This window comes from Opisthocomus hoazin, chromosome 3 (assembly GCF_030867145.1).
Source record: "Opisthocomus hoazin isolate bOpiHoa1 chromosome 3, bOpiHoa1.hap1, whole genome shotgun sequence".
NCBI classification, from domain to species: Eukaryota; Metazoa; Chordata; class Aves; order Opisthocomiformes; family Opisthocomidae; genus Opisthocomus; species Opisthocomus hoazin.
The window spans coordinates 31,985,688-32,009,443 of NC_134416.1; the positions used below are offsets into that span (position 1 = coordinate 31,985,688).

Consider the following 23,756-nt stretch of genomic DNA (forward strand, 5'->3'; position numbering starts at 1 on the left):
TATGAAATAACACATCTTTTGAGACATTGTAGGATTATAAATTCTCAGATTCAGAAAATTGGAATGTAGTTATTAATTTTGGTTCTGTGTCTCTGAGAAACGCATTCAGCAATCCATACAATATTTCTGCATTCTTGTTCCTTTAACTTTACATAAGCATAAAATACTCCAAAATGAAACTGGTTGTTGAATGCAAGCACATTCAGCTTTACCTGTGGAAAAGATGAAACAAGTCTTATGATAAAATATTAAAGGAGGCAAATGTGATTTTTATATGGTACAATTTATGCTCAAGATTTCTATGTAACTTTGCAACCATGACTGTATTTAGGAGTCTCTTGAGTGTAAATATAATTGAAATGTCATTTCTGCATTCATTTTGTTAATATACTACAGCAACATTAATAGAAACATTAAGGGTGGAAAAGATCTCTAAGATCATGAAGTCCAGCTGTCAACCCAACACCACCATACCTGCTAAACCATGTCATGAAGTGCCATATCTACATGTTTTTTGAACACCTCCAGGGATGGTGACTCCACCACCTCCCTGGGCAGCCTGTTCCAATGCCTGAACACTATTTCAGTAAAGAAATTTTTCCTAATATCCAATCTAAACCTCCCCTGATGCAATTTGAGACCATTGCCTCTCGACCTATCACTAGTTACTTGGGAGAAGAGACCAACACATTACAAGTAAGTAAAGGACAGTGGTGAAATATCTTCTTCAGTAGACTATTCAAAAGAAATTTCATTAAACAGTCTATATGAGGTGGCTTTTGGATAGGCTATCACAGTTGACAGTTTTATAACTAGTCTTCAAAAGAATGTCCTGGGGTTTATTTTATTTAAAAAAGTAAATCCTTCTATTTTACTTCAGCCAAATGTTGACAGCCATAGAAATACTGTGTTCTTGAATACAAAGCTGAATGACAGAGTACAGTAGAATCAAAAGCCTAGTACCTCATTCTTGTTTTAAATGTTATTCCAGGTGGGTGACTTTCATTTTGATATTTTAAGGCTAGAAGCTCTTACCTCATGTTCAAAAAATGCATCTTCCAGTGTCTTTTCTCCAGTGCCACTCCCTACACGTTCAAACACAGCCTTGTATTCCTACAAGCATAGACAACCACCAAACGGAAATAAAGTACTTCTGCGTTCTGTGCAGCACAGATACTGTACTCTATTAATTAATCTATGTTGAGTAATCTTTCTGTATAGAAGAACTCATGTAGAGATTACAGTTCTACATAAATCAGAAGTTAAAAGCATATAGTCAGCAAAAGAAAGGAAAATCACATTTGTTCTTGTATTTCTTACCATCATTTCCTACAACTTAAAGTAATTTACTGAAGGCACTAAAAGAGACTTATTGTAGAGTAACACATGACCTTTCACTCCTTTGGACAGAGAGCACTCAACTTCTTGTACAAATAGTACCCATCAGAGCCAGAGCTGTAAATGGAGCCAAAACACTGGACTCTGATCCTCACTTGGCTGCTCATTTTATTTCCAGTAGTCAGCTGGATTTGCTTTATCTGTGTTAATATTGCATCTAAATCCATTAGTCTGATATGTCATCCTGGAATATTCTGTACAGATATATTTGACTTAATTTCTTACATGTTACATTCTGTGTAATTTGCTTCTCTGTGTATTTGTTTTGGTTTGCCTATAAAGTAGCAGTGCCGTATAGGTCTAGTACAATGGTTCCAAAATTCATCTAAATATCCCACCATCACATGAATAGACTTGCTCTGTACGACATTGATATGGTGACACATGCTTCTAAAATTCTGCTTGTGCACAGGAACAGATGTGCATCTCCAGCTTTGTTTCTCCTGTGGAAAAAGCAGTAGACCAGACATCATTTTGTTTTGTGTACCTACCTGGATGTAGCTCAAATATTCTAGGTAGTTGGAGTGCCACAGTTAATTCACAGAGCAAGTGTTGCATATTGTTACATCTTTAATAGCAGCACTAGTTGCATCAGTATTAACAACTTCATCTACTTCTTTGAGTCAATCACTTATTTAGAGAAAACTTTTCAGAAGGGCGTTTTTATGGTACACTAGCAAATAAATCAGCTTTGCACTCATCAGTGACATGAATTGTTTGGTCAGCTTATTTTAAAATGACTTGCTCCAAAATCTTGGAGGCAGCAGCTGTGAAGTGAAACGCAATTTGGAGATGGTTAATGAAGTAGGAAGAGTTTTATTTACTAGAATGTGATTTGGTTTTATTGAAACATCATTGTAAGAGGAACTTTGTATTGCATTAAGGTAATGATATATCTTATGTTTTTGTATCAAAGATCTTTGATTCCATATACTTCTATATGGAATCTTTTGTATCTTCAATGATTTTTTTCTCTTTCAAAAATGCTTTTAACTTGTGTGAATACTCTTTAAAATTTTGCTGACATCAGGAGATGCTGAGTATTTGTATTTTGGCTTTTTGTTTTAAGGAATTAGATTACATACTGCATAGTAATCTGCAACACACTTCACTTGCTCATAGTCATCTGCGTTGGCCAACAGGTGTAAGCCTTCTGGATATAGTTTCCCACAGGTTGGATACAGCTTCTCTCGGTCATCTTTACTCAGCTCAGTGCCAAATGAGTTAATGGTGATGATAAAGGCACGTCTGTCTGCCTCAAACTTAATATGCAAAACAAAGAACAAAAAGGTGTTATTAGAGATTAGAAATTTCATTCTAAATTAATGTGGAGTTCTGTTGTTTTTTCAGTAAGCTTAAAAACTTAAAACTTGGAAAGTTAAAAAAAAAAGTGGACTTCAGAGCATTAGAAACATACCTTATTTGAAAAAATTGTGTATCCTTATTTGCAAATACTTGTTAAATTTTAACTAGAAAATCAGTGTTTTGCAAGCACAGCTTTTATTCTATGAATATTGTGCTGAAGATATAATTTCTGCTACTTCCTCATTTCCCTACTGAGTTACCCAGATGCTGACAACAAAAAAATCTCCTCATACACCTTTCTGAAGTTATGAAATAATACTCTTCTAAATAATAATAATCCAGGAAAGGTCCAAGAATCAATAGTACTGTTTTGGGGTAACTCAGAGTGCTGTTGAGAGTAAAGGTTGAGTGGAAATTCTGAAAAAAAAAAAAGTTTTAAACGCAAATATTTAAAATTATAATTTAATGAGGTGAAGGGGGCTGTTTACTTCCCAAGTTCAAGTTTTCAGGTGTTTCAAATAGCAGTTAATTTTTAACACATAGAATCAAGGGCTATATTTCTTCTGCCAGGTTGAGATACCTGTAGTATCTGTATTTTCCCTGCAGCAGTAGGGTACTGACTGCAGGGTAAGGAAAATGAATAAACAATAGAGAAATAATGAGAAGAAAATCAATGTGCTTGAAAAGACTCCTAGCTAATGAATAACAGGGCCAAATTTCACTTGCCTTATTAATATGAACAGGCATATCAGCCCTAGTGAAACTCTTTTGGAAGAACAAATGCTTTGTTTTGTTTAGCTTGTTAAAGTCATGTAGAATCTAGCTGTTAGATTTGTAATATTTTATTCAGGGAAAAAAGCGTGCTCAGATGCAATTGCAACTAATGCTAGCAGGCCTGGGGCCTAATGCTGTGGCTTCCATTTGGAGAAAATTTGCAGGATCAGTCCCATCCATACACACCTCTCAGTTCATCAGGTTATTGGCACACGAGGTGCTCCGTAGCAAGTCAGGCCATGAGGCAGTTATTTGGTGACTTGGGCCATTTGATTGCTGCGGGTGGAGGTGGAATCACCGGATGACTGTTTCCTAAGTGCTTTAGTTTCCATAAGGGAAACCGAAGTAGGGTGTCACAGAATGTTCGGGGTTGGAAGGGACCTCTGTGGGTCATCTAGTCCAATCCCCCTGCCGAAGCAGGGTCACCTACAGCAGGCTGCACAGGACCTTGTCCAGGCAGGTCTTGAATATCTCCAGAGGAGAATCCACAATCTCCCTGGGCAGCCTGTTCCAGTGCTCCATCACCCTCAAAGTGAAGAAATTCTTCCTCATGTTCAGACGGAACTTCCTATGCTTCAGTTTGTGCCCGTTGCCCCTTGTCCTGTCACTGGACACCACTGAAAAGAGTCTGATCCCATCCTCCTGACACCTACCCTTGAGATATTTATAAGCATTTCTAAGGTCCCCTTGTAGCCTTCTCTTCTTCAGGCTGAACAAGCCCAGCTCCCTCAGCCTTTCCTCATAGGACAGATGCTCCAGTCCCCTCATCGTCCTCACAGCCCTCTGCTGGACTCTCTCCAGTAGCTCTTCATCTTTCTTGAACTGGGGAGCCCAGAACTAGACGCAGTACTCCAGATGGGGCCTCACCAGGGCAGAGTAGAGCGGGAGGAGAACCTCCCTCGACCTACTGGCCACACTCTTCTTAATGCACTTGAGAATTAGCGTGGGGCCCTAATAACAGGCACAGGACTAGCTTTAGTGCAGTGCAGTCCTGCAGTTTCTTGCCAGACTCAGGTTTAGAAATGCAACATTTGCTGTCTGTGGTGGAACAGGGATCAGTATTTTTAATGTGGAAGGTTGGCACCGTGGCTGGTGGTCGAGTAGTTGGGGAGCTAAATACCTCAGCCTCATGCTGATAGGGTCAGGTTAGTAGTCTTGCATATAAGGTTGCAGAAGTATTCTTCTGAGTAATTAAAATTTGGCTTTTTGTGAATTCAGCCACTAGCAATCTGTTCTGTGTGTCTTCGGATTATTAAAATGTTATAGAAAAGGAAATCTTCCACAGAAAAGTTTATCCTCCTAGCTGATCAACATTACATAGGGATTTTAAAGATGTTTATCACAGACCAAACTGTTACAGCTGTTATAAGGAGAGTTTTACAACATGCTTAAGCTAATGTTGGTAAGTCATCTGCTCTCAGCATTAATTTCTAGCTAAAAATGAACTTTCTGAAAAATCTGAATCAATTGTGGAAAATGTCTTTACTTCTGCCAGCCAACTTCTTGATTTTTATTTTTCAGAAAAGAATAGTCAAAATACTTAACTTCTGGTCAGTTTAAGTTGATTAAGAATATTTTCTTTAGAACATAAACTGAAACATTATGACCAGGTTAAATAAAATATGAAATTGCATTCCCTTTTAGGACATTGTTTCATAATACATAATTTAGGCTCATTCTCCCTTCAGGGGTGAGCTTCCGGGGTTATTATCTCTCTCCTATAATGCAAACTTTTAGTGTGATGTCATCAGAGCTCAGTGAATTTTCTTCAGTCAGGTTCCAGGGTGTAAGTGTTGTTTTACCAGAAAAAAAGACTCCTGGAACCAAATGGGTGATCTGGCTCTCAAACTCTGCAAAGAATTGTGATAAACCATGTGGAAAAAAAAAATGGAGCTGAATGCTGAGAACTCAATTTTAGGATTTTTTTCATCTTTTATTACAATAACAGATACAAAAAGATCATTTGCTATGCTGCAGGTATGCTGTGGAGAGGAGGATGTTAGGAATTTTGTATGGTGTGGAAAAAAAATTAAATTTTCCTGAGTTGAGACAAAAATAAAACACACAGTGTTGGACTTTTCTGTATAACAGTAGTTCCAAAGGTCATTCAACTCTAACTTCAACCATGAATTTTAATAGTAGAGTAAACAAACATAATAGTGCCATGAAGCTTTAAGATTGTTGATTAGTAAATATAAAGTAATGCGAGACCTTAGCTATCCTAAATTTAATTTTGAGCTAGGAGGTGTAAAAATAATCCACTTTCAGTTTTTCTACATAATACAGAAAAATATTAAGGGGCAACAATTTGAGATTAGTGAACGATTTATTCTGTTCTGCTCTCTGTTATAGAAAAATATTAACTGATGCTAACTCGTCCCTGGTAATGGACTGGCTGCTTCTCTAGTCAAGAGGTAAAAGCCATCCTAGAGTAAAGTCTTCATTACATGTTAGAAAAACAGTTATTATTCAGAGAAGAAGCAAACATTTGACAAATAACTTCGCAGATGGAGAGAGAAGGAACAGGAAAACCAAAGTAAGGTAATTATGAAAACATTGCGGAGTACTTTTGTGTACGCAGGCTGACTTTTTCTTACCTGAAGAATAGGTCTCATGATTTCTGCTGTAGTACCACCTTGTTTTTCACAAAACTTATAGAATGCCTCAAGATAAGACTACATGAAAGAAGAAGAAAAGTGTTTTAAATGCTACTTAAGACCTGGACCAGCACAGCACATAGTCATGAATCTCATTTTTTAATACTTTCATTAACTTTGATAATTCTGCCTATGAATTGAAATTGAATTATGTGCTTAATTACTTTGCTGGATTGAAAGTTGAAATACTAAAATGCAAATGTCTTGTTATTACAGTATGGGTCCAAATGTTTTTTAAAATTGTTATAGGACAAATATTATGTTTTCTTTGCTCTCTGAAGAAGGAACTTCTGGAGCTCCATTGAGCTTCCACTGTGTAATAAGCAGATAGCTGAAGGAAACTACATTTATGGTGTGGAGGAGGGCATCTGGGAATATGCCATGGCTGTTGGGCCAGCACTATGAGGATACACAAACTAATCCCTACTCCTCTACCCTAAACCCTGGATTAGGACAGAACAGCAGACAAAGCTTCTGTAATATTGGTCTGTAGAGCCCTCTGGTCCATTAAGGTTTCTGGCCTTCGCAGCCATTTCAAAATACCTGTGCAGGAAGGACTCCAAATATGTCAGAGATGTTGTTCCCCCTACCTGTCCATCCCCAAAAATACTGTCTTAGGGAACATTTATGTTATCAAAATGCATGGCCACAACTTCACACAATCTAGTTAAAAGAAGCTGTCCCTAGCTATGCAATTAAGTGAATTTTAAGTAGAGGTATCTCAAGGGGGATCTGCTGCATGGGATTATGCGTTAGGTTCTGTATGATGCTATCTGATAGTAGAGCTGAAGCATAATTGATCATATTGACAGCTCAAGCAGAGGAGACAGGATATATTAATAATTTAGAAGTGTTTGCAGAATTTTCCCCTGATACTTAGAAGAGTGAGAAGAAAAAACAAAAAAAATACTAAGTGTAAATGTATGGTTACCCACACAGGATATAAGAATCAAATCTGTATGTTATCAAGGGAAAAAAAGAGTGTCTAGTTTAGTAGTACTGTGAAAGAATTAAAATACATGGTCATAACTAATGTTGCTTTGAATGACTGCAAGTAGCAGAATATTTAAAAACCAACTATTGGCTTGGGTATTTATAAATATCATTTTTAAGACAAACAGAAGAAATTTTTTCTTTCCCCCTAGTGCAATCAGATCACTGCAAGAATACTTCCTGCAGTCTGGAGCATCCACTGTGAAAGAAAGATAACAATTTGGAGAGGATGAGCCAGGAGGAACCATTAACTGAATGAAATATGTATAGCCTTTAAAGAGACCATCCTAAGAGTATTGACCTGTGTACTGTTATTTCTAATGTACTTTGAAAGTGCAAGACACATGTTAGATGCATATCCTTACAGCAGTGTGCTGTAGCAATACTAAAGATAATTTAAAAAGGAAGAAGATTATACAAAACCCTTAAGTAAAAAAATGGTTAGCTGGACTCAAGACCTTTTCAAATCACATCTACCTTTTATAAATAAAAATAAATGTTAGCCAAAAGCCTGTCTAGGCTCACTTAGGAGCTAACACTTCTGTGGCATTTGGTGGTTAACTGAGTTATTCATAAACAAATGGATCTAGATATTAGCCTGACATTTAAAGCATTTTCATTAATGAGATATTAAATTAGAATTTGGATGAAGACCTAAAATTTGAAAACTCTCTGTACAGTGGAGTACAAATGAAAGGAGCTGGATTTGATTCCTGGACTTGTCATCAACCAGGTGACCTCAGACAGCTTGCTTTATCTCACCATGCTTCTGTTTCCCTATGCATAAAAAAGGGTTAATGATACTGACCTCCTTTTCTGAGACACTTTGAAAAAAAAACAAGTATTATCATTATGTTGCAAGAACTTGCCTTGTACAGTTTGTTGCGCATTATTTCAATGTTCATTTCATCCAGGTCATTTTCAGACAAGCAGTCTTGAAAGAAAGCAGCTGAAAGCAGAGTTTATTATATTGCGGTTATAAATCTACATGCTGATAATATGCATCTCTTGTCTATTGCAATTCACCAGTGAGTGAGCAGGGATCTCAGGGTTCTGTTGTACAAGTAAGAGTGATATAACAGGGGGCAAGAGAAATCCTCTTGACTTTCCCCTTATCCTCCTACTCCCTCCTTTTTAATGAGAATCTGCTGTGAGGGAAATCAATCAGTGCCACAGCCAGAGTCCACATCTCCAGAGAGAATCAGATGAGAAATGCTAATGAAAGCCCTAATCTTCTCTGAAGTATATGGTTTGGGCTTTAGGGAGATTTTCTAGGGGAGGAACATGAAAGATAATTTTTGTCTTAAATCATACAGGTATTACACAACTGTTAAGAAGAATCCTCTTTCATGTTTTCCCTCTGCACACTATGTCTGTGATGGGGGAAAGGCAACAGGTTGCAACTAGTAAGTGGCACAGGCGTTGACCTTGACAATCTGTGCTTCCAGGTCCTCTGCAGAACTGGTTAAAGAGCAAGCTTTTGAACAGGGAGGCAGAGTTTGAAGATCATTTGTGCAGGTGGACCACTTAAAAATGCTGTATTCGTAAACAGCAAAAGTGTGCCAGTCCCTCACTGTTCCTAACCTATGTTGGTGGGACAGACCAGTGCTGCCTGGCAGAGAGTGTTGTCTCAGGCATCAGCAATGGGAGATGGTATCTAAAGAAAGCATGTGAGCCTGCCTGTGTTTTGTGGTCTTCTCCCTTCGTACTCTCCCAGCATCCAGTTTTTGGGTGAAAAATATTAGAGGATGTAGCTCTGACTGTTGCTTTTAGTATCTAAAGTAGGAGCAGAGAAAAACGGCCGCGTGCTGACTGGAAACCACTCCTTGTGCTGCTCCTCGCCTCTCCGAAGGGACTGAGTGTAACCCGCAGTGATAACGAGGGGGCAAAGGAGAGGAGCCTGGGGTGAAGAAGTGGGAAAGGGAGGAGGAACGGTGTTTTCCCTAAGCATGTAAATGTTTGTTTCTTTCTGTTTGTTTGTTTGTTTCCTAATGCATGAATCAGTAATTAAATATATTACTATTAATCAACAGTAAATCAAGCTGAATCTGTTTTGCCTGCAACATTACTTGGTAGGTGATCTCAACCCACAAGCTCCTCCCCGCCTTGCTCCCCATCCCCCTCTCATTTTTTCCCTGCGTTGTGCTCGGGGCAGGAGGTGAGTGAGTGGCTGGGTAGGAGTTTGACTTCTGTCTGGGGCCAAGCCACCGCACCGTCTTGAGAAGCAGAAGCTAAATCCACTCACAGTACTCAAGATGAGGAGGGCACACAGTGGTTTCGTATATGCTCAAATCCATCTAGTTCCATCTTATTCTCAGTACCCTTCCCAGCAGCGACCCACAGCTCCTTAGTTTTCATTTGTTCATGTTGGCTGCTGCAGCACATTGAGCAGAGTTTCATCCCAATTTCAGAATGCAACCTTCCCAAGCCTCGCTCTGTTTTGCTGGTAGATTTAGTTATTCAAAATATGGATTTTGTCTGTGTTGAATTATGCCCAAATCCCAAGAGGGAATCTAGGTTCTACCACAATATCTAATTTTCATTAATAGCTGTCTGCTTCTTTATCCTTAGTGAGGGATAGGCAAGATTTCATCTTACGTTTTTTAATTGTAGATGCAGGTGTTTAAATAAAAATCTAGATGCTCTGAAACAGTGGCTAATTGCAGTGTATAAGATAACCATTACGTTTCATGAGTAGCATGTGTTCTTTATGTCTGCTACCCAAGGTTGATAGAGAAACTGTTAATAAATGTTACTAGAAAATGTCCTGATCACTACTTTAGAAGTGCTTGATCCACACTTCATATTTTGTGTTACCAAAACACAGCATATCCAGTGGAAAACATGCTACTCTGTGTGAGTTATGCTTGAGACTACAGGAAGAGTAGTTTCAAGAAGCAAGTAAGAAAAAATTTAGTGTTCATACCTAATGGTGTGTCAACCAAAATTGCATTGAACAGCTCAGTGGGGTTTGAGGCAATGCTGACTGCTTCCATTTGCTCAAAACTCCCCAATGGATGGCACTTGGGAACAAGTTCAGCTATGGACCGCTGATGTAATGTGCCAGTTATTAAAAGAATTACGTTGTCAATCATGTAGCTGTATCTGTATGTGAAAGGAAAAAAAATGAACCTTATCTCTATAATGCATTTTCCTTTGAAAAAATACAAAATACAAAACCAAGATATTTGAAAACTGGCAATAATACTAAAGTCAGAAATAACCACAGTTTTTGCAGGTTTGTGCGTTCACTCTATATCAATGTCTCATTTATCAAAAACAAAAAGAAGTTTTTAAATAACAGGTAGGTAACACACATTATTAGTTTTAAACACATGAATGAGTTTGGGAAAGAGATGTTTTTAAAGAAGGGAGAACTGAAACGTGAATATAATAAGCATAACAGGTGTGAAATGTTTATTAACTGTAACAAGTGACAATGAGTGGTATCACAAAGTAAATCACCTGAGCTTCCAGTTTCTATAGTCTGGGATTTTGTTACTCCATGTAGACCATCCGGACAGGGAGGAAGCGTGTGGGAATCTTGGCACTAAAACTGCAGAGTTCATGCAGATGGACCGACCTTAGGGCATTCTTCTCTTTAAACATCCTCCCATGAGGAAAGTTAGCAACAGGTTCTCACAGATTTCTTCTTTATTGCTAAAAGTTTTCCTTTCAGTAGAAGTTTTCTATCAGCTTGTTTCTAGTTTTACTGTCAGAGAGGCTGATAATAGTTTTGTCAGTGTCTTGGAAATGTGAAAGCCTTGGGAGGTTTATAACAAGGATGCCAGTCTTCAGCTTGCATTGTTGATTCACAACACAGCTAGAGACATACAGGGATTAATATGATCTCACACAAAATCTGGGAGGGGACTCAGGGACCTGGTGAAATATAGTTCAATGATACAATTGTGTTACCTGTCTTAAAACTGGTGTCTCCATTATTAAAAAATAACAGTGTGAATAGATTGTGCATACATGTGTACACATGCATGTCAATCAGTTTTAAAAAAGAGCTGCCGTAATTTTCATATTTTCATTTTCATTTCTCTGAAGCAAAAGGTAAACATTGTATGCCTCGGGTCATAGCTGTCCTAGGGCAGTCTTTAAGATCCCGTTCATATATTCACCTAAAACTGGTCACTACACATGACTCCCTCCCCAAAAAAAGAATAATGAGACTTTATTTTTCTGTTATGATAAAAATACTCCTTGAAAATAAACTGAACAGTCTAGTGTTCCTGTTATAATATATTAAAAAGATCCAGGGGATTAAACAGTTATGTAAAATATCCTGCTGACATTTCACTAATCCATGTTGTTATACTGTTATAAGGCAGATCCTTGTTCTTAATGTTGTTTAAGCCATTCATTGACAAGTTTTGTCTGTTTATAACTGTATGGAGATCAGAACCTTCTCTTCATCTGGCATCAAACAGCTCTTGTACTTTTTAAAAAAGAAATTTGGATCCAAGTAGCTTGCTATATACAACATAAAGTTTATATGATTTTAATGTTTAAATGGTATAAAAAGTATAGTAGGTGTATAATGTGTTGTCTTTCCCCCTTTAAAAAAAGTCTAGAACTTGCAACATGCCTGGGAATTAAATCTATGCCACGTACATCATGAAACTGCTAACCTTGCATGAGTCACCCCCAGAAACTTCAATTTTTCAAGTTCTCTGACTTAAATGATGTTTGAAAATTATAACCATTTTTCTCAATCTCTACCACTGCTCCTGCTACTGTACACGGAAAAAGTCTGCTTATGTTCTTTAAAATAAGTAGGTGCAAAGACAACAGCTCTTCATATACATATTTTCGGATCTTATATTAGCAAATAAAGTATGTAAGTGTTGCAGTATAAAAGTAATTTTGCTATTTTTGAAACTTAACAGAAATTCAAGTATGATGCATTTACACTGTTTTAACTTATAACTGTGCTTTTGCTTTGAGTCTGTGTGGTGAGGTATGTGGTAACATTACTTACGTGATAAAATTCAGAAAAGTGGTAAGCGGTTCAAAAGCATGGTTTCTGAAGTAGTGAAATTCCGCGAGTAGTTTTGCTTTCAGTTTATCATCGATGGTGGAGATAGTGAGAGGGCCACTTTCATTAGCCAAGAAGTTGCCGTAGTCTGTAGTCTGTAGATGTAACTTCAGATCTGAAATTAGATTCAAGGAAGATCATGAGAATAAACAGTCATTATATTGTCTACAAACCACATAAAAAAACTTTGAAAAAGTTCACTTCTAACATTATATTTTCATATTAAGGGTCTTATCATACTCTATTGAAAAGGTTTCGCCATACATTTAACTTAGAGTAAATGCGTAATCACTGCAAATTTGTCATGCCTTCTACCGGTAAGACTTACTGCATGCTATAGGAAAGCACAAATAATTTACACCTTTGTCAGAAGTTTCACTGGCCACTTTATTTTCCAGCCACACTAGGCACAGTGGTAATTACTGCTGTCCTGAGCCCATTCCCAGTCAGGTTTGTTCAATATTTTAATTTCTCCGATTTATTCAGGGCACCTCTCTTGCACTATTATAATACATCAGTTGTGGTTTTTTTTCCTACATTCCTATGGACTATTACGCATCAATAGGAATCATCCTTTAACTTTGTTCAGATCTTAAATTTTCATATGAAACATCTAAATCTCATGTGAGACTAGAATCTTGTGATATCAGGTTGCCTGAAGAAGAGGAGAGAACACATCTTGCCTGGCTCATTTTCTGGGCTCCAAATGGCTTCTGCAGTGGAGCACTTGAAAACGCACAGTTACACTCTGCTAGCATTTCTGGTTTGGCTTTGTCTGATTTATGGCTGCTACTACGAGATCCTAAGAAGCTTTTCCAGAAACTTGGGTTATCGTGACATACTCTGTCTGACTCTCGACCTTGATAACTGAGACTAGACAACGAAGTTGAAAGAAGCTTTCGTAATATCAAAGGATTCATTTGACAAATTTCCTCTGCTAGCCGTTTTCCACCATGAGGCAAAAGTAAGAATTTGAATCAGTTCTTAGTGTTCAAAGCAGTTCAACATTTCGTTTCTAAAAAGCGCCTGCTATATTGCATAATTATGTTAAAAGGCTATATTAAAACTACTGTAAATTATAGATTGGGATAATGTTACATGGTTTGGGCACTCATTAGATTTCCAGATAAGATCTGAAGTCATAGGGAACAGGACAGCAACACTCCCACTGACTGAAAAAAGGTGTACCTGTAAGAGAAGTTAATATGCAATTAGCAAGGTGTGCATTTATCAGTACAACAGCTACTCTTTTGTAATTCCCCATGTCTATACTTTCTTAGTATGCAATAATGTTGCCTACACTGAGACTTAAAACGAAAGAACTAGTACACTGCAAATTCAAACTCCTACGTTTAGCACTCTAGCTTACTGAGATAGATAACCCTCAGAGTTTTCTATGCAGCGTAGCTGCCACTTGAGCTCATTTTAGCAATTACTTCAACAGGATCTTGGATAGGACAGCCTTACTCAGCCAGCTTTCTGGAACTGTTAGCATTTCTCTAGATCTTCCTGCAATAGACTGAACTTATGCTAGCAGTGTAAACTGATTGCTTCTTAAAATTAGGTAGGTTGTCACAAAATTGTTGACAAAAGAAGGCAGAAGTAATTGGTCTTTCAATGGCCAGAGCCAGATACTAGGAAATAGTTGTAGTTTCAGTACAGGCTTCCATGTAGGAGGAAGAAAGACAATCCAAATACGAAAGAAGAAAACCACTTAATTCAAGAGGAAAAGGTAAGAAAGATTAAGAGATAAGTAAAAATACTGTATTATGCCCAGATATGAGTCTAAATATGTAAGACCAACTTTTTTAAAAATCACTAATATTTTCATGTCACATCTACATTTCCTGTGAATACTGATTTTACTTTCTCTTTTTATTGCAAAGAAGGAAAAAATACTTGGCATATGGTGGGATTAGATAATACTACATTACATGCAGAAAGCTGAATTGCAGCTTTCCCCAATTCCTTTTCAGATGAACCACTAATACCTACCTTGAGTCATTGTCTGTAAATGCATTCCAAACGTTGTGGTTTTCAGAGGTTTAGTGCCTAAAGCAGACTGCAAAACCCAAATATAAGCCCCAAGTATTGGCCAGTCTGAAGGGTGTTTAACATCATTATGAGATGAACAGAAACCAAACCCAACGTATTGAGAGGAGTTTGACAAGACTGTGTTACCTTCCTCAGTTCTCTTATTGACTGAGTGGCTTCAAAATCCATGCCCTAACATAAGGCATGAAAAATATTAGCTATAACACGTTAAATAGCCCCATCTGGCTCTCAAAACTGTGGAGGAAATACTATGCCCAGGAATATTGGATTTATGACCCTGTCACTTTCACAGCATACTTTAGAGAAGTATTTCTTCTAAATATTTTAATAAATGCCAGCACGAACAATATTCAACCCTTCCTCATGGCCTTAGCCAAAACAATTGAGAAAATAATCATCCACAAGCTCCGATACCATATAACATCAATCAGGAATGTCATAATTTGAGTTCACACCATGACAGAGCTCACTGCAGCTCAGTGACTGCTATGCTGGTCTTAAATGATATTCTCTTGGCTGTTGGCATAAATAAGCCCTGGGGACTGACACATTCAGACACCTATACTAGTAACGTGGCCTGATGACCTGGCAGGACTAGATGGCTGAGCATTACAGGGGCTTCAGACATCCCTGCTCACCAAAACCTTTCAGTGATGGTAGCTCCTCCTTTTCTCAGGGGGCTTTTGGAGAGCTACACAAGACCCTGTGCTTTTCAGCATGTCCACAAGTTCCCTAGGGAAGAAAATTCCCGTATTTCAGCTGTCCATTGCCATCCATCTCCATTGTCTATTCCCTCATACAATTATATGTGGGAAAATCGTATGTAGGAAGTGTATGACTTCACTGTAATTTTAAATCAAATTATTTTACTCACAATTGAACAGCAACAAAACACAATTATCACTAAGTCTTAAAGGGAATTAGTGTGCAGAGGAAGACTAGTTTAAGATTAATGTAGTTAAGACAGGAATTATGCTGATCAAAAAAGAGTATAGCGAGAGCTTGAACAAAGCATTAACCTTGTCTCTCAGCATCAAGCACATTGAGTCACAGAATCACAGAATCACAGAATGTTCGGGGTTGGAAGGGACCTCTGTGGGTCATCTAGTCCAACCCTCCTGCCAAAGCAGGGTCACCTACAGCAGGCCGCACAGGACCATGTCCAGGTGGGTGTTGAATATCTCCAGAGAAGGAGACTCCACAACCTCCCTGGGCAGTCTGTTCCAGTGCTCCATCACCCTCAGAGTGAAGAAGTTCTTCCTCATGTTCGGGTGGAACTTCCTATGCTTCAGTTTGTGCCCATTGCCCCTTGTCCTGTCGCTGGGCACCACTGAAAAGAGTCTGGCCCCATCCTCTTGACACCCACCCTTCAGATATTTATAAGCATTTATTAGGTCCCCTCTCAGCCTTCTCTTCTTCAAGCTGAACAAGCCCAGCTCCCTCAGCCTTTCCTCATAGGACAGATGCTCCAGTCCCCTCACCATCCTCATAGGCCTCCACTGGACTCTCTCCAGTAGCTCCTCATCTTTCTTGAATTGGGGAGCCCAGAACTGGACAGAGTACTCCAGATGGGGCCTCACTAGGGCAAGTGTAGAGAGGAAGGAGAACCTCCCTCGACCTCCTGGCCACACTCTTCTTGATGCACCCCAGGATTCCATTGGCTTTCTTGGCAGCCAGGGCACACTGCTGGCTCACGGTCAACCTGTCGTCTACCAGGACACCCAGGTCCCTCTCCACAGAGCCGCACTCCAGCAGGTCCGCCCCAAGCCTGTACAGATGCATGGGGTTGTTCCTCCCCAGGTGCAGGACCCTGCACTTGCCCTTGTTGAACCTCATCAGGTTCCTCTCTGCCCAACTTTCCAGCCTGTCCAGGTCACGCTGAATGGCAGCACAGCCTTCTGGTGTATCCACCACTCCTCCCAGTTTGGTGTCATCAGAAAACTTGCTGAGGGTACATTCTAACTCTTCATCCAGGTCATTGACGAAGAAGTTGAACAAGACTGGGCCCAGTACTGACCCCTGAGGGACACCACTAGTTCCCAGCCTCCAACTAGACTCAGCGCTGCTGATGACAACCCTCTGAGTTCTGCCATTCAGCCAGTTCTCAATCCACCTCACCGACCACTCATCCAGCCCACACTTCTTGAGCTTCCCTAGGAGGATGTTATGGGAGACTGTGTCGAAAGCCTTGCTGAAGTCGAGGTAGACAACATTCATTGTCTCCCCTCATCTACCCAGCTAGTCATGCCATCGTAGGAAGCTATCAGATTGGTCAGGCATGATTTCCCCATGGTGAATCCATGTTGGCTACTCCTGATAACCTTCTTTTCCTTCACTTGTTTAATGATGACCTCCAGGATAAGCTGCTCCATCAGCTTTCCCGGGATGGAGGTGTGGCTGACTGGTCCGTAGTTCCCTGGGTCCTCCTTCTTGCCCTTTTTGAAGACTGGAGTGACACTGGCTTTTCTCCAGTCCTCGGGCACCTCTCCTGTCCTCCAGGACCTCTCAAAGATGATGGAGAGTGGCTCAGCAATGACATCTGCCAGCTCCCTCTGCACTTGTGGGTGTATTCCATCGAGGCCCATGGATTTGTGGGTCTTCGGATCACTGAAGCGATCCCTCACACAGTCGTAAGCGATCCCTCACACAGTCTTCTGACTGCCCACCTGGATAGCCAGCTACCCCCAGTTTTGAGTTACACTATTATTTCAGCCACTGCACGCTGGCGTGTCCTGGCTCTGTCAAGTGAACTTAGTTCAGTGATGTAGGTGGAAGCACAGATGGGCTGCTTGTCCTTCTGTGACCTAGTCCCCCTTCTAGAGAGCAGCAGTCTTTCCATCACACAAAGAAGCAAAAGAAGAATAATGCACTGAATTTAACCCCTCACCCCACCCCCGATATTCTACTGGAAAGACTGTCAGCAGGGTTCCTCTGAGGGTCCAGTTCCCCTGAAACAGATGATGACATAGGGCTAAACTAGTACCATGCCGTGGTGCAGAGGTTTCAGCCAGTGTTGCAGGCCACAAGGTAGCTCCATGGAAATTATAATAATTCAGACAAGCCCAAAAGGATGTCGAAGTTAAGCTGAATTATAATAATTCAGACAAGCCCAGAAGGATGTCGAAGTTAAGCTCAAGGCCTCTGCTCCTCTCTGTGTGGCCCTGAATTGAGAGGACACAGTGGTATTGTCAGTCAGTTAGCATCCTCCTTTTTTTCTTTCCCTCTACCTGTTACACTTACTCTGTGGTTATCAAGCAGATGTAAAGCACTAACCTACAATTTTTCTTGTGGTTCGTCTGTACTGACATTATGGTTTTCCCTCTAGAGATACCAAAACCACTTTGAAATTAAAAGTTCCTTTTGATTCTATTTATGGGTTACTTGGGGTTGTTTTGATTTTGTTTCTGCTTGTTTGCCTTAGTATATTTATAATGTTTTTACCTGAAGCAAGATTTTGTGGTGTGCTGCTATGCCACAGAATGCAGAATGGGGTAAATTTATTACCTTTTAATCTGAAGACGAGAACTGAAGGCACTATTGGACAAGCACAATAGTGCTACAGTACAAATCCACATGCTGGACCTTTTAATTGGAAACAAAACGCAATGTATTCATAAAGCTCCATTTTTTACTTTAGAGGTAAGGTCTGTGGTTTTGGTGCACCATACCACCAGAAATGGTATGGTCCACCATTTCTGCTTTGGCAGGGGTGTTGGACTACATGACCCACAGAGGTCCCTTTCCAACCCCGTCTGTGATTCTGTGATACACTCGTGGTGCAAGTTCAATATTACAGCATACTGTATGTGCAGAGAGATAAGTGTATTTAGCCTCATGTGAAAATCCAATGCCTCTCATATTTTCATTATAAGTAACACATTTAGTAAAAAACTGGTGGAAATCTGTTAGCTGCCTAAAAGAAGTAGAAATGTTACAATGGAGAAAGAGATGTAGCTAAACAGAGAAGAAAGGGAAGTGATAGTGGGTAGTAGAGATGTGCTTGTAGGCAGGTTGATGAAGGCTGCTGCTTCTGTTGCTGAAATCATTTGCATTGTAAAATTGAATGAACATCAGAAAGAAGAAGGTTCAAAAAATAAGGAGTCATTGTTCTTTCTACTGTGAATCTTACTTAGGAGTTTCTCTCTCTATTGTGATCTGTCCATATGTTGCATGCTCTTAATATTATTGAAGGTTTATATATCTCAGAAATGTTTGAAAACTAATTCCTGGTTGTAAATAACTTTCTTTTAGCATGACTTAATATTTAGATAGCTTTCCTTTACTGAACATGAGCAACTATTCTGGGAAGGATGAGCAAAATCCTTGTATGTTTTTAAAAATATTTAAACATGTATGTTTTCATCTTATTCATAAGTAACTGGGATTTTATGGGGTTTTTTTTCTTCATGGAGCCTTTGATGACATCATTTATTGAGCTCCTTTGATGACATCATTTATTGAGCTCCTTTGCAAGCGGAGTAAGAGCAAGGTTTAATAATTCCATCGTTCTGTTCTTTGTGTCTTTTATAGATGTTTGAAGCTCTGTTAGCTTTTTCTGAAGTCTGTATATTCATGGAGCCAGACTTTTTGACTCAAACAATTGAATACAATATCAAGAGTGTCTGTAGAGTCTGTAGGTTGCATAGATCGCAACTGCTGGTACAAATAGGCTACAGAAACTTGATTTTGTCCAGCTGACATAAGGAATAGATTTCAGTCCCAGAGTAAGTGTATACATGTGTTCTGTGTGTCTCTGCCATTGTATGAAACAAAGAGCTGATACAGCTCTCCAGCTTATCAGCTGAAGTAGTTACGTGCCCTTGATCAGTTGAATAGTCTCTAGATCCCAGGGACTGTACTGACAATCTCTTATTTAGCTGTGAGAGGAACTTTATCCTGCTGACAGGTAAATACCTGCATGTATCTAGTTAAATGTAGTTGTTTTAATCCGCAAGACGAATGGCAAGCAACCTTCCTAGACTTCTGTTATTATTATATCAATAGTTTAGACAGCCTCAAAACTCAGTTGTATATGGGAATCACCAGGTTCTGCACTTCTCGTTTCCCCAAATCCATTACTGGATATACAAAGTAACCAATGCTTAAAACAGAGTAAACTTATTATTTCTCCTTGTTCCTTTTTCAAATTAATCTAATATACTGCATGTTATAGAAATTATTTCAGTGTACAATCGTAGCTTTTGTTTTGGAGACAGGGAAAGAAACCTTACGTTCTTTTAGAAAGGTGATTTTTTTCTGTCACTTCTTTTTTCCTGCCAAGTGTCTAGAGGTATGTCATATGATTCTTTGTACAAGTCTGTCTTCATCAGGCTGTGACCAGTCTTGGCCACAGAAAGCTGTTTTGGAAACTAGTGTGTGTTCTCTTTATTACTGTGACAAAGTCACCTTGAAAAAAACTTTTTTTTTTTCCTTTCTTTTAAGCTTGAGAATTGTTCTCTTTTATCTTTGTGAAGTCTAGTTTTCTCTTCCTGGTAAGTAAAATGTCCCCCACTGACCTGAAACTCATGAAGTAATAAAGTATTAAACTTATGTCTGTTGCAGAGAAACTCAGAGCCAAATAGTAAGCTTTTAATAAGATCTTGGGAACTATTTTGTCAAGCTGAAATGATATGAAACTTCTATGTTTAAACAGTTCTGTAACTTGGTTAAAATCTGCGAGAATGTTACCGATCTCCATAGGAACTCTATGGATGAGATTTCCAAACCTTATCAGTAAACTACAGAAACCCATCATCTGGATGGCTTTGCAGATCACAGTCTGTACAATCCCAGGGTAATTTCTAAAGCTATTAACTTAAATATGAGAACAGTTCTTCAAAGGACATCAGGCTTATCTCTGTTTTTTAGGATAAGTTCTCAATACTTCAGTCTTTCACCTTCCCTTCTTCAAAGGTCTAAGCAACACTATTTCTTCCTGAATAAAAGAAACCAGCAGACTTACCTTCTAGTGTCTCACATTGTGCTAAATTGACATAGTCTGCACTTGTCAAGATGCCGGCTTTGAACCCTCGGACCAGACCTTCCAAGTAGCCATGGTCAACATTGAAGTAAAACTCTGAGTATCCTGGCATGGAGAAAAGGAGATTTAATCTCTCTGCGGGATACTTGATGGTACTGAGTATGTGCCACCAACTGTTTTCCTTCTCTTTGGAAGGAGTGACAAATAGTCACTGATTTCCTGCCAGCCTATGATTGTGTTTTACCAACTGGTTTCTTCCTGTTTCTTGCTCCTGGTGTAGTTCCAGTACAGTTGATGCTTACACAATAGCCAGCCAGCAAATCCAACTCCCTCCTGTCAGAGCCAGAAAATGGACCCATTCTTGCTGAAAGAGAAGCCAAAAAGGAAGTGTAAGATTTAACTGTTGCTTACAAGAATGCTCTGTACTGACTGGAGAATGAGAAGGCATATTACAAAGCTTGACAGGATTTTCTCATTTCTTAAATATATGATAAGCAGGAAGTTATCTGTGAATACCTATTGAAAAAATATTTCTGCACTAAAGTGGTGGGCTGTGGTACAATATGGCTCTTTCAAGCAACTTAGGTGTTTTTTTTAGTGTTTCTGTATATGGGTATTTTTAATGTTTTTGACTGCTGGAAATTTTCTGCTGCTCATCTTTATCAGTATATATGTATATGAATTATAAGATTCTTCTAATAATACAGTGAATGTTAGATCATGCCTGTAGGTCTTTGAAGGGTTGGACTTTCATTAGCCTTTAAAATGAGTATTCAAAACTTACCACAAAACTAGAATTTGCCCAAGTTCCAATCAAAATACTCTGATTATAGTCACTAAGATGTGGAAATAACTCATATATTTCCTCTTAGAAAATGAAGACTATAAAAATAGCATTCTTGATGTGAATAACACAGATTTAGAGCCTTTTTAGACTTCCTGATTTTGATTCAATTTAAACTCAAAACTGCTAAATCTATTTTATCTCTTAGTGACTTTTATACTGAACTGTGAAGTCTGCTGCCTTGGAGATTTAGGTGCCCCAAAGCTGACAGTTCAAAGTGGCTATGCGTCTGTAATCAACACAGAAAGCCCTTTTTCTCACTAAATTCACTAGTGTATGCAACACGCCTGTGCAACACATGTCTGCAAGCCTTGCTGGAAGGGAAAGTCTTATTGCACACTAGATGATCTTTAGATATGTTGTTAACTGGAGCTCAGGAACGTTGCAATCAGGTGCCTGAAGACTACTGTGTGGTTGGAGGGTTAACACCAGCAACAGAATCTACAACAGCTCTCTGCCATCCACATCTCAACACTTAGACTCAGTTTTCAGTGCTTTGAATGCATTTGGGGCATTGTGTCAGCAGAAGACGCGCGACTTGGTGTTTTCCATTGATCCCTTGTGCTGAAATGGGGCTGCAGCGAGAGTTGCAAGTTGTCAGCCATGGGACAAAGCTGTGACTATGCGACTTTCACTGCCATGCTGAGAGGTGAGAGACTGATGACAGCTTGGTACTCACCAAGCGATTCCTGTCTATACCGCCTTGCTCCTGGCCCAGCATTAGCTGGCCGGATTCTTGGCTGGTCGGCCAGGAGTCTGCGAGGGGCAAGAAGTGGCCACGAGCTGCAGCCAAGGGAGTAATGCTGCTGCACCTGGAGGGTCAAGTTAAAATTGTCTCAGGCTGGTTATTACCATGCCTCGAACCAACTGCAAGGGAAATAACAACAGCATTTAGACATTTAAAAAATCACATGCTCAGATATGCAGACTGTAATTAGTTGGGAGTTTAAATGGTGCCTAGAGTATTGAAGTTGACTCCTCATAAATGAGGCTTTAAAACCGAGTTTTAAATCAATCAGCTGATAGCATTACAGAAGTAACCCAGCAGAAGAAAAATGAGACAGACTAGGCCTATTAGACCACAGAAGTAAAACAGCTCCCTCCCCCACGCCAACAACTTGGTTCTGTCTCCCAGGTCTGCATGCCAGCAGCGCTCCAGACCAGCAGAAGAATTTTCTTGGTGATGTTTCAAAAGCCAGGGAGATTTTTCAGGATACGTGACCACTGTCAGTACTTCCTTACCGACAGGTGAAGATAACCACATTTTGACTTAAACTTACTTTTTTGTTGTTGTCATCATCATTGTTCTAGCGTGTTTCGCTCAACAGCCTCTGTTATTAATTTTTTTCAAGGAAAAGAAACAAGGAGAATTAATAATACGAGGGACTCATTATTGTGTACACTAAGAACAATGTTTGATTTTAACCCACACGCCTCTAAAGTGTGTGTTACATAAACAAGTAATATCTTGCAGCAGCTGAATTCAGGCCTCCCCCAGCTGCAAACACAGCGTATCAGAAAGTGGCACATATCCAGCTGGTAGCAATCCAAGATTACACTGCCAACGAGCTTCCAAAATGACAGACAGCAGAGCCAGTGCAGAGATGGCTTTGCAATAGGTCCTAAACTTAGTAAGGTTCGGGGTCATGTCAAGACTGCCTGGCAGGTGCAAATACCACCACCACGGGTGATCCTCCAGTGAGAAAGTGCTGCCACAAGATCCATAAAGACTATCAGGACCATCACTGGAAGTACTATCACTCAGCAAAGTTGTTTCATGAAATATGTGTATTTTGGAATGATTTCAGGAAATGGCAAAATTAGGCTAAAATCCTGAGTGATTTTGTCTGTTAGGGGACAAGGTCTCAGATGATATGAACCAGGTTAATCGACTGCATTCAATGACATCAGGAAATGCTTGGTTCTCTGATTTTTTGTTACAAGAAAAATTGATGGAAGAAAACAGTTTTAGCACCTATTTAGACACGATGCATATATTTAGCTAATGCGCTAAATTTTTCTATGAAAAATATATATAAAAGAGCAGGTTCGGTATGTTTTTTTGTAATTTCTTATAATGAGTGGCTAGTACCATATGATTTCTTTGCATTTTGTAGTGGGTAAGATTTGATTAAAAAAATATAGCTCTTTATATTAATGAACTTATTTATATAGAGCTGTGAATTGTCTTCAACAAATTACCATGTGAGAAAATACGATACTCTCACCTGTTAAGTTTGTGGACTGCAAAGGTTGAGAGATTTTAAAAATAATTTTTTAGCACTAAGATAAACAAATACTGACAGTGTGTTTGGGAGGAGAAGTTAATTCAGGTTAAACAGAATTAGCAACACAAAACTATTCTGATCTAAGAGCAGAATTTAATCTGCAATACTGAAAGTTTTATGAGAAACTGTGAAACAAAATGCTTATATTATTTAACCACAAGAGGTCATCATAGCACTGCTGTAAATCCCCTTTCTTCTTTTTTTTTTTTTATCACCTACACTGAAAAAAATAAACTTGGAAAGAAACATGAAAATGTTCGAGAGTTTTTTATTGGTTTTCAGCTAATCTAAAGTTGACAATAAAAACCACATATACTGATTATATACTCACAAGTCACATAATATTTCCATTTTACCTGTATTTTTGGTGTATCCACAGATTTTTCTCAGAGCTTCCTCTTTTTTTTCTTTTTTT

General features: G+C 39.1%; 1 protein-coding gene across 1 annotated transcript; it reads right to left on the minus strand.

The window, feature by feature from the left end:
* Positions 1-50: 50 nt before the first annotated feature.
* ATP6V0D2 (ATPase H+ transporting V0 subunit d2) lies at positions 51-20,321 on the minus strand. Its single transcript, XM_009945593.2, has 8 exons — positions 20,192-20,321; positions 12,118-12,289; positions 10,054-10,232; positions 7,997-8,076; positions 6,075-6,152; positions 2,484-2,660; positions 1,036-1,113; positions 51-212 (listed from the first exon to the last, which is right to left on the minus strand). The coding sequence occupies exons 1-8, from the start codon at positions 20,319-20,321 to the stop codon at positions 51-53; spliced, it is 1,056 nt and encodes a 351-aa protein (XP_009943895.2).
* Between the last annotated feature and the right edge of the window lie 3,435 nt (positions 20,322-23,756).

What these genes read in the sequence shown, in the direction of transcription:
- ATP6V0D2 (XM_009945593.2), bottom strand. Translation starts at nt 20,321, where the DNA reads ATGCCAGGATACTCAGAGTTTTACTTCAATGTTGACCATGGCTACTTG. An exon ending in ACAATGTGAGACACTAGAAG is followed by an intron (nt 12,290 to 20,191) that starts GTAAGTCTGCTG and finishes ATCTAATTTCAG; the next exon opens with ATCTGAAGTTACATCTACAG. An exon ending in TTTGGTTGACACACCATTAG is followed by an intron (nt 8,077 to 10,053) that starts GTATGAACACTA and finishes CTCTGCTTTCAG; the next exon opens with CTGCTTTCTTTCAAGACTGC.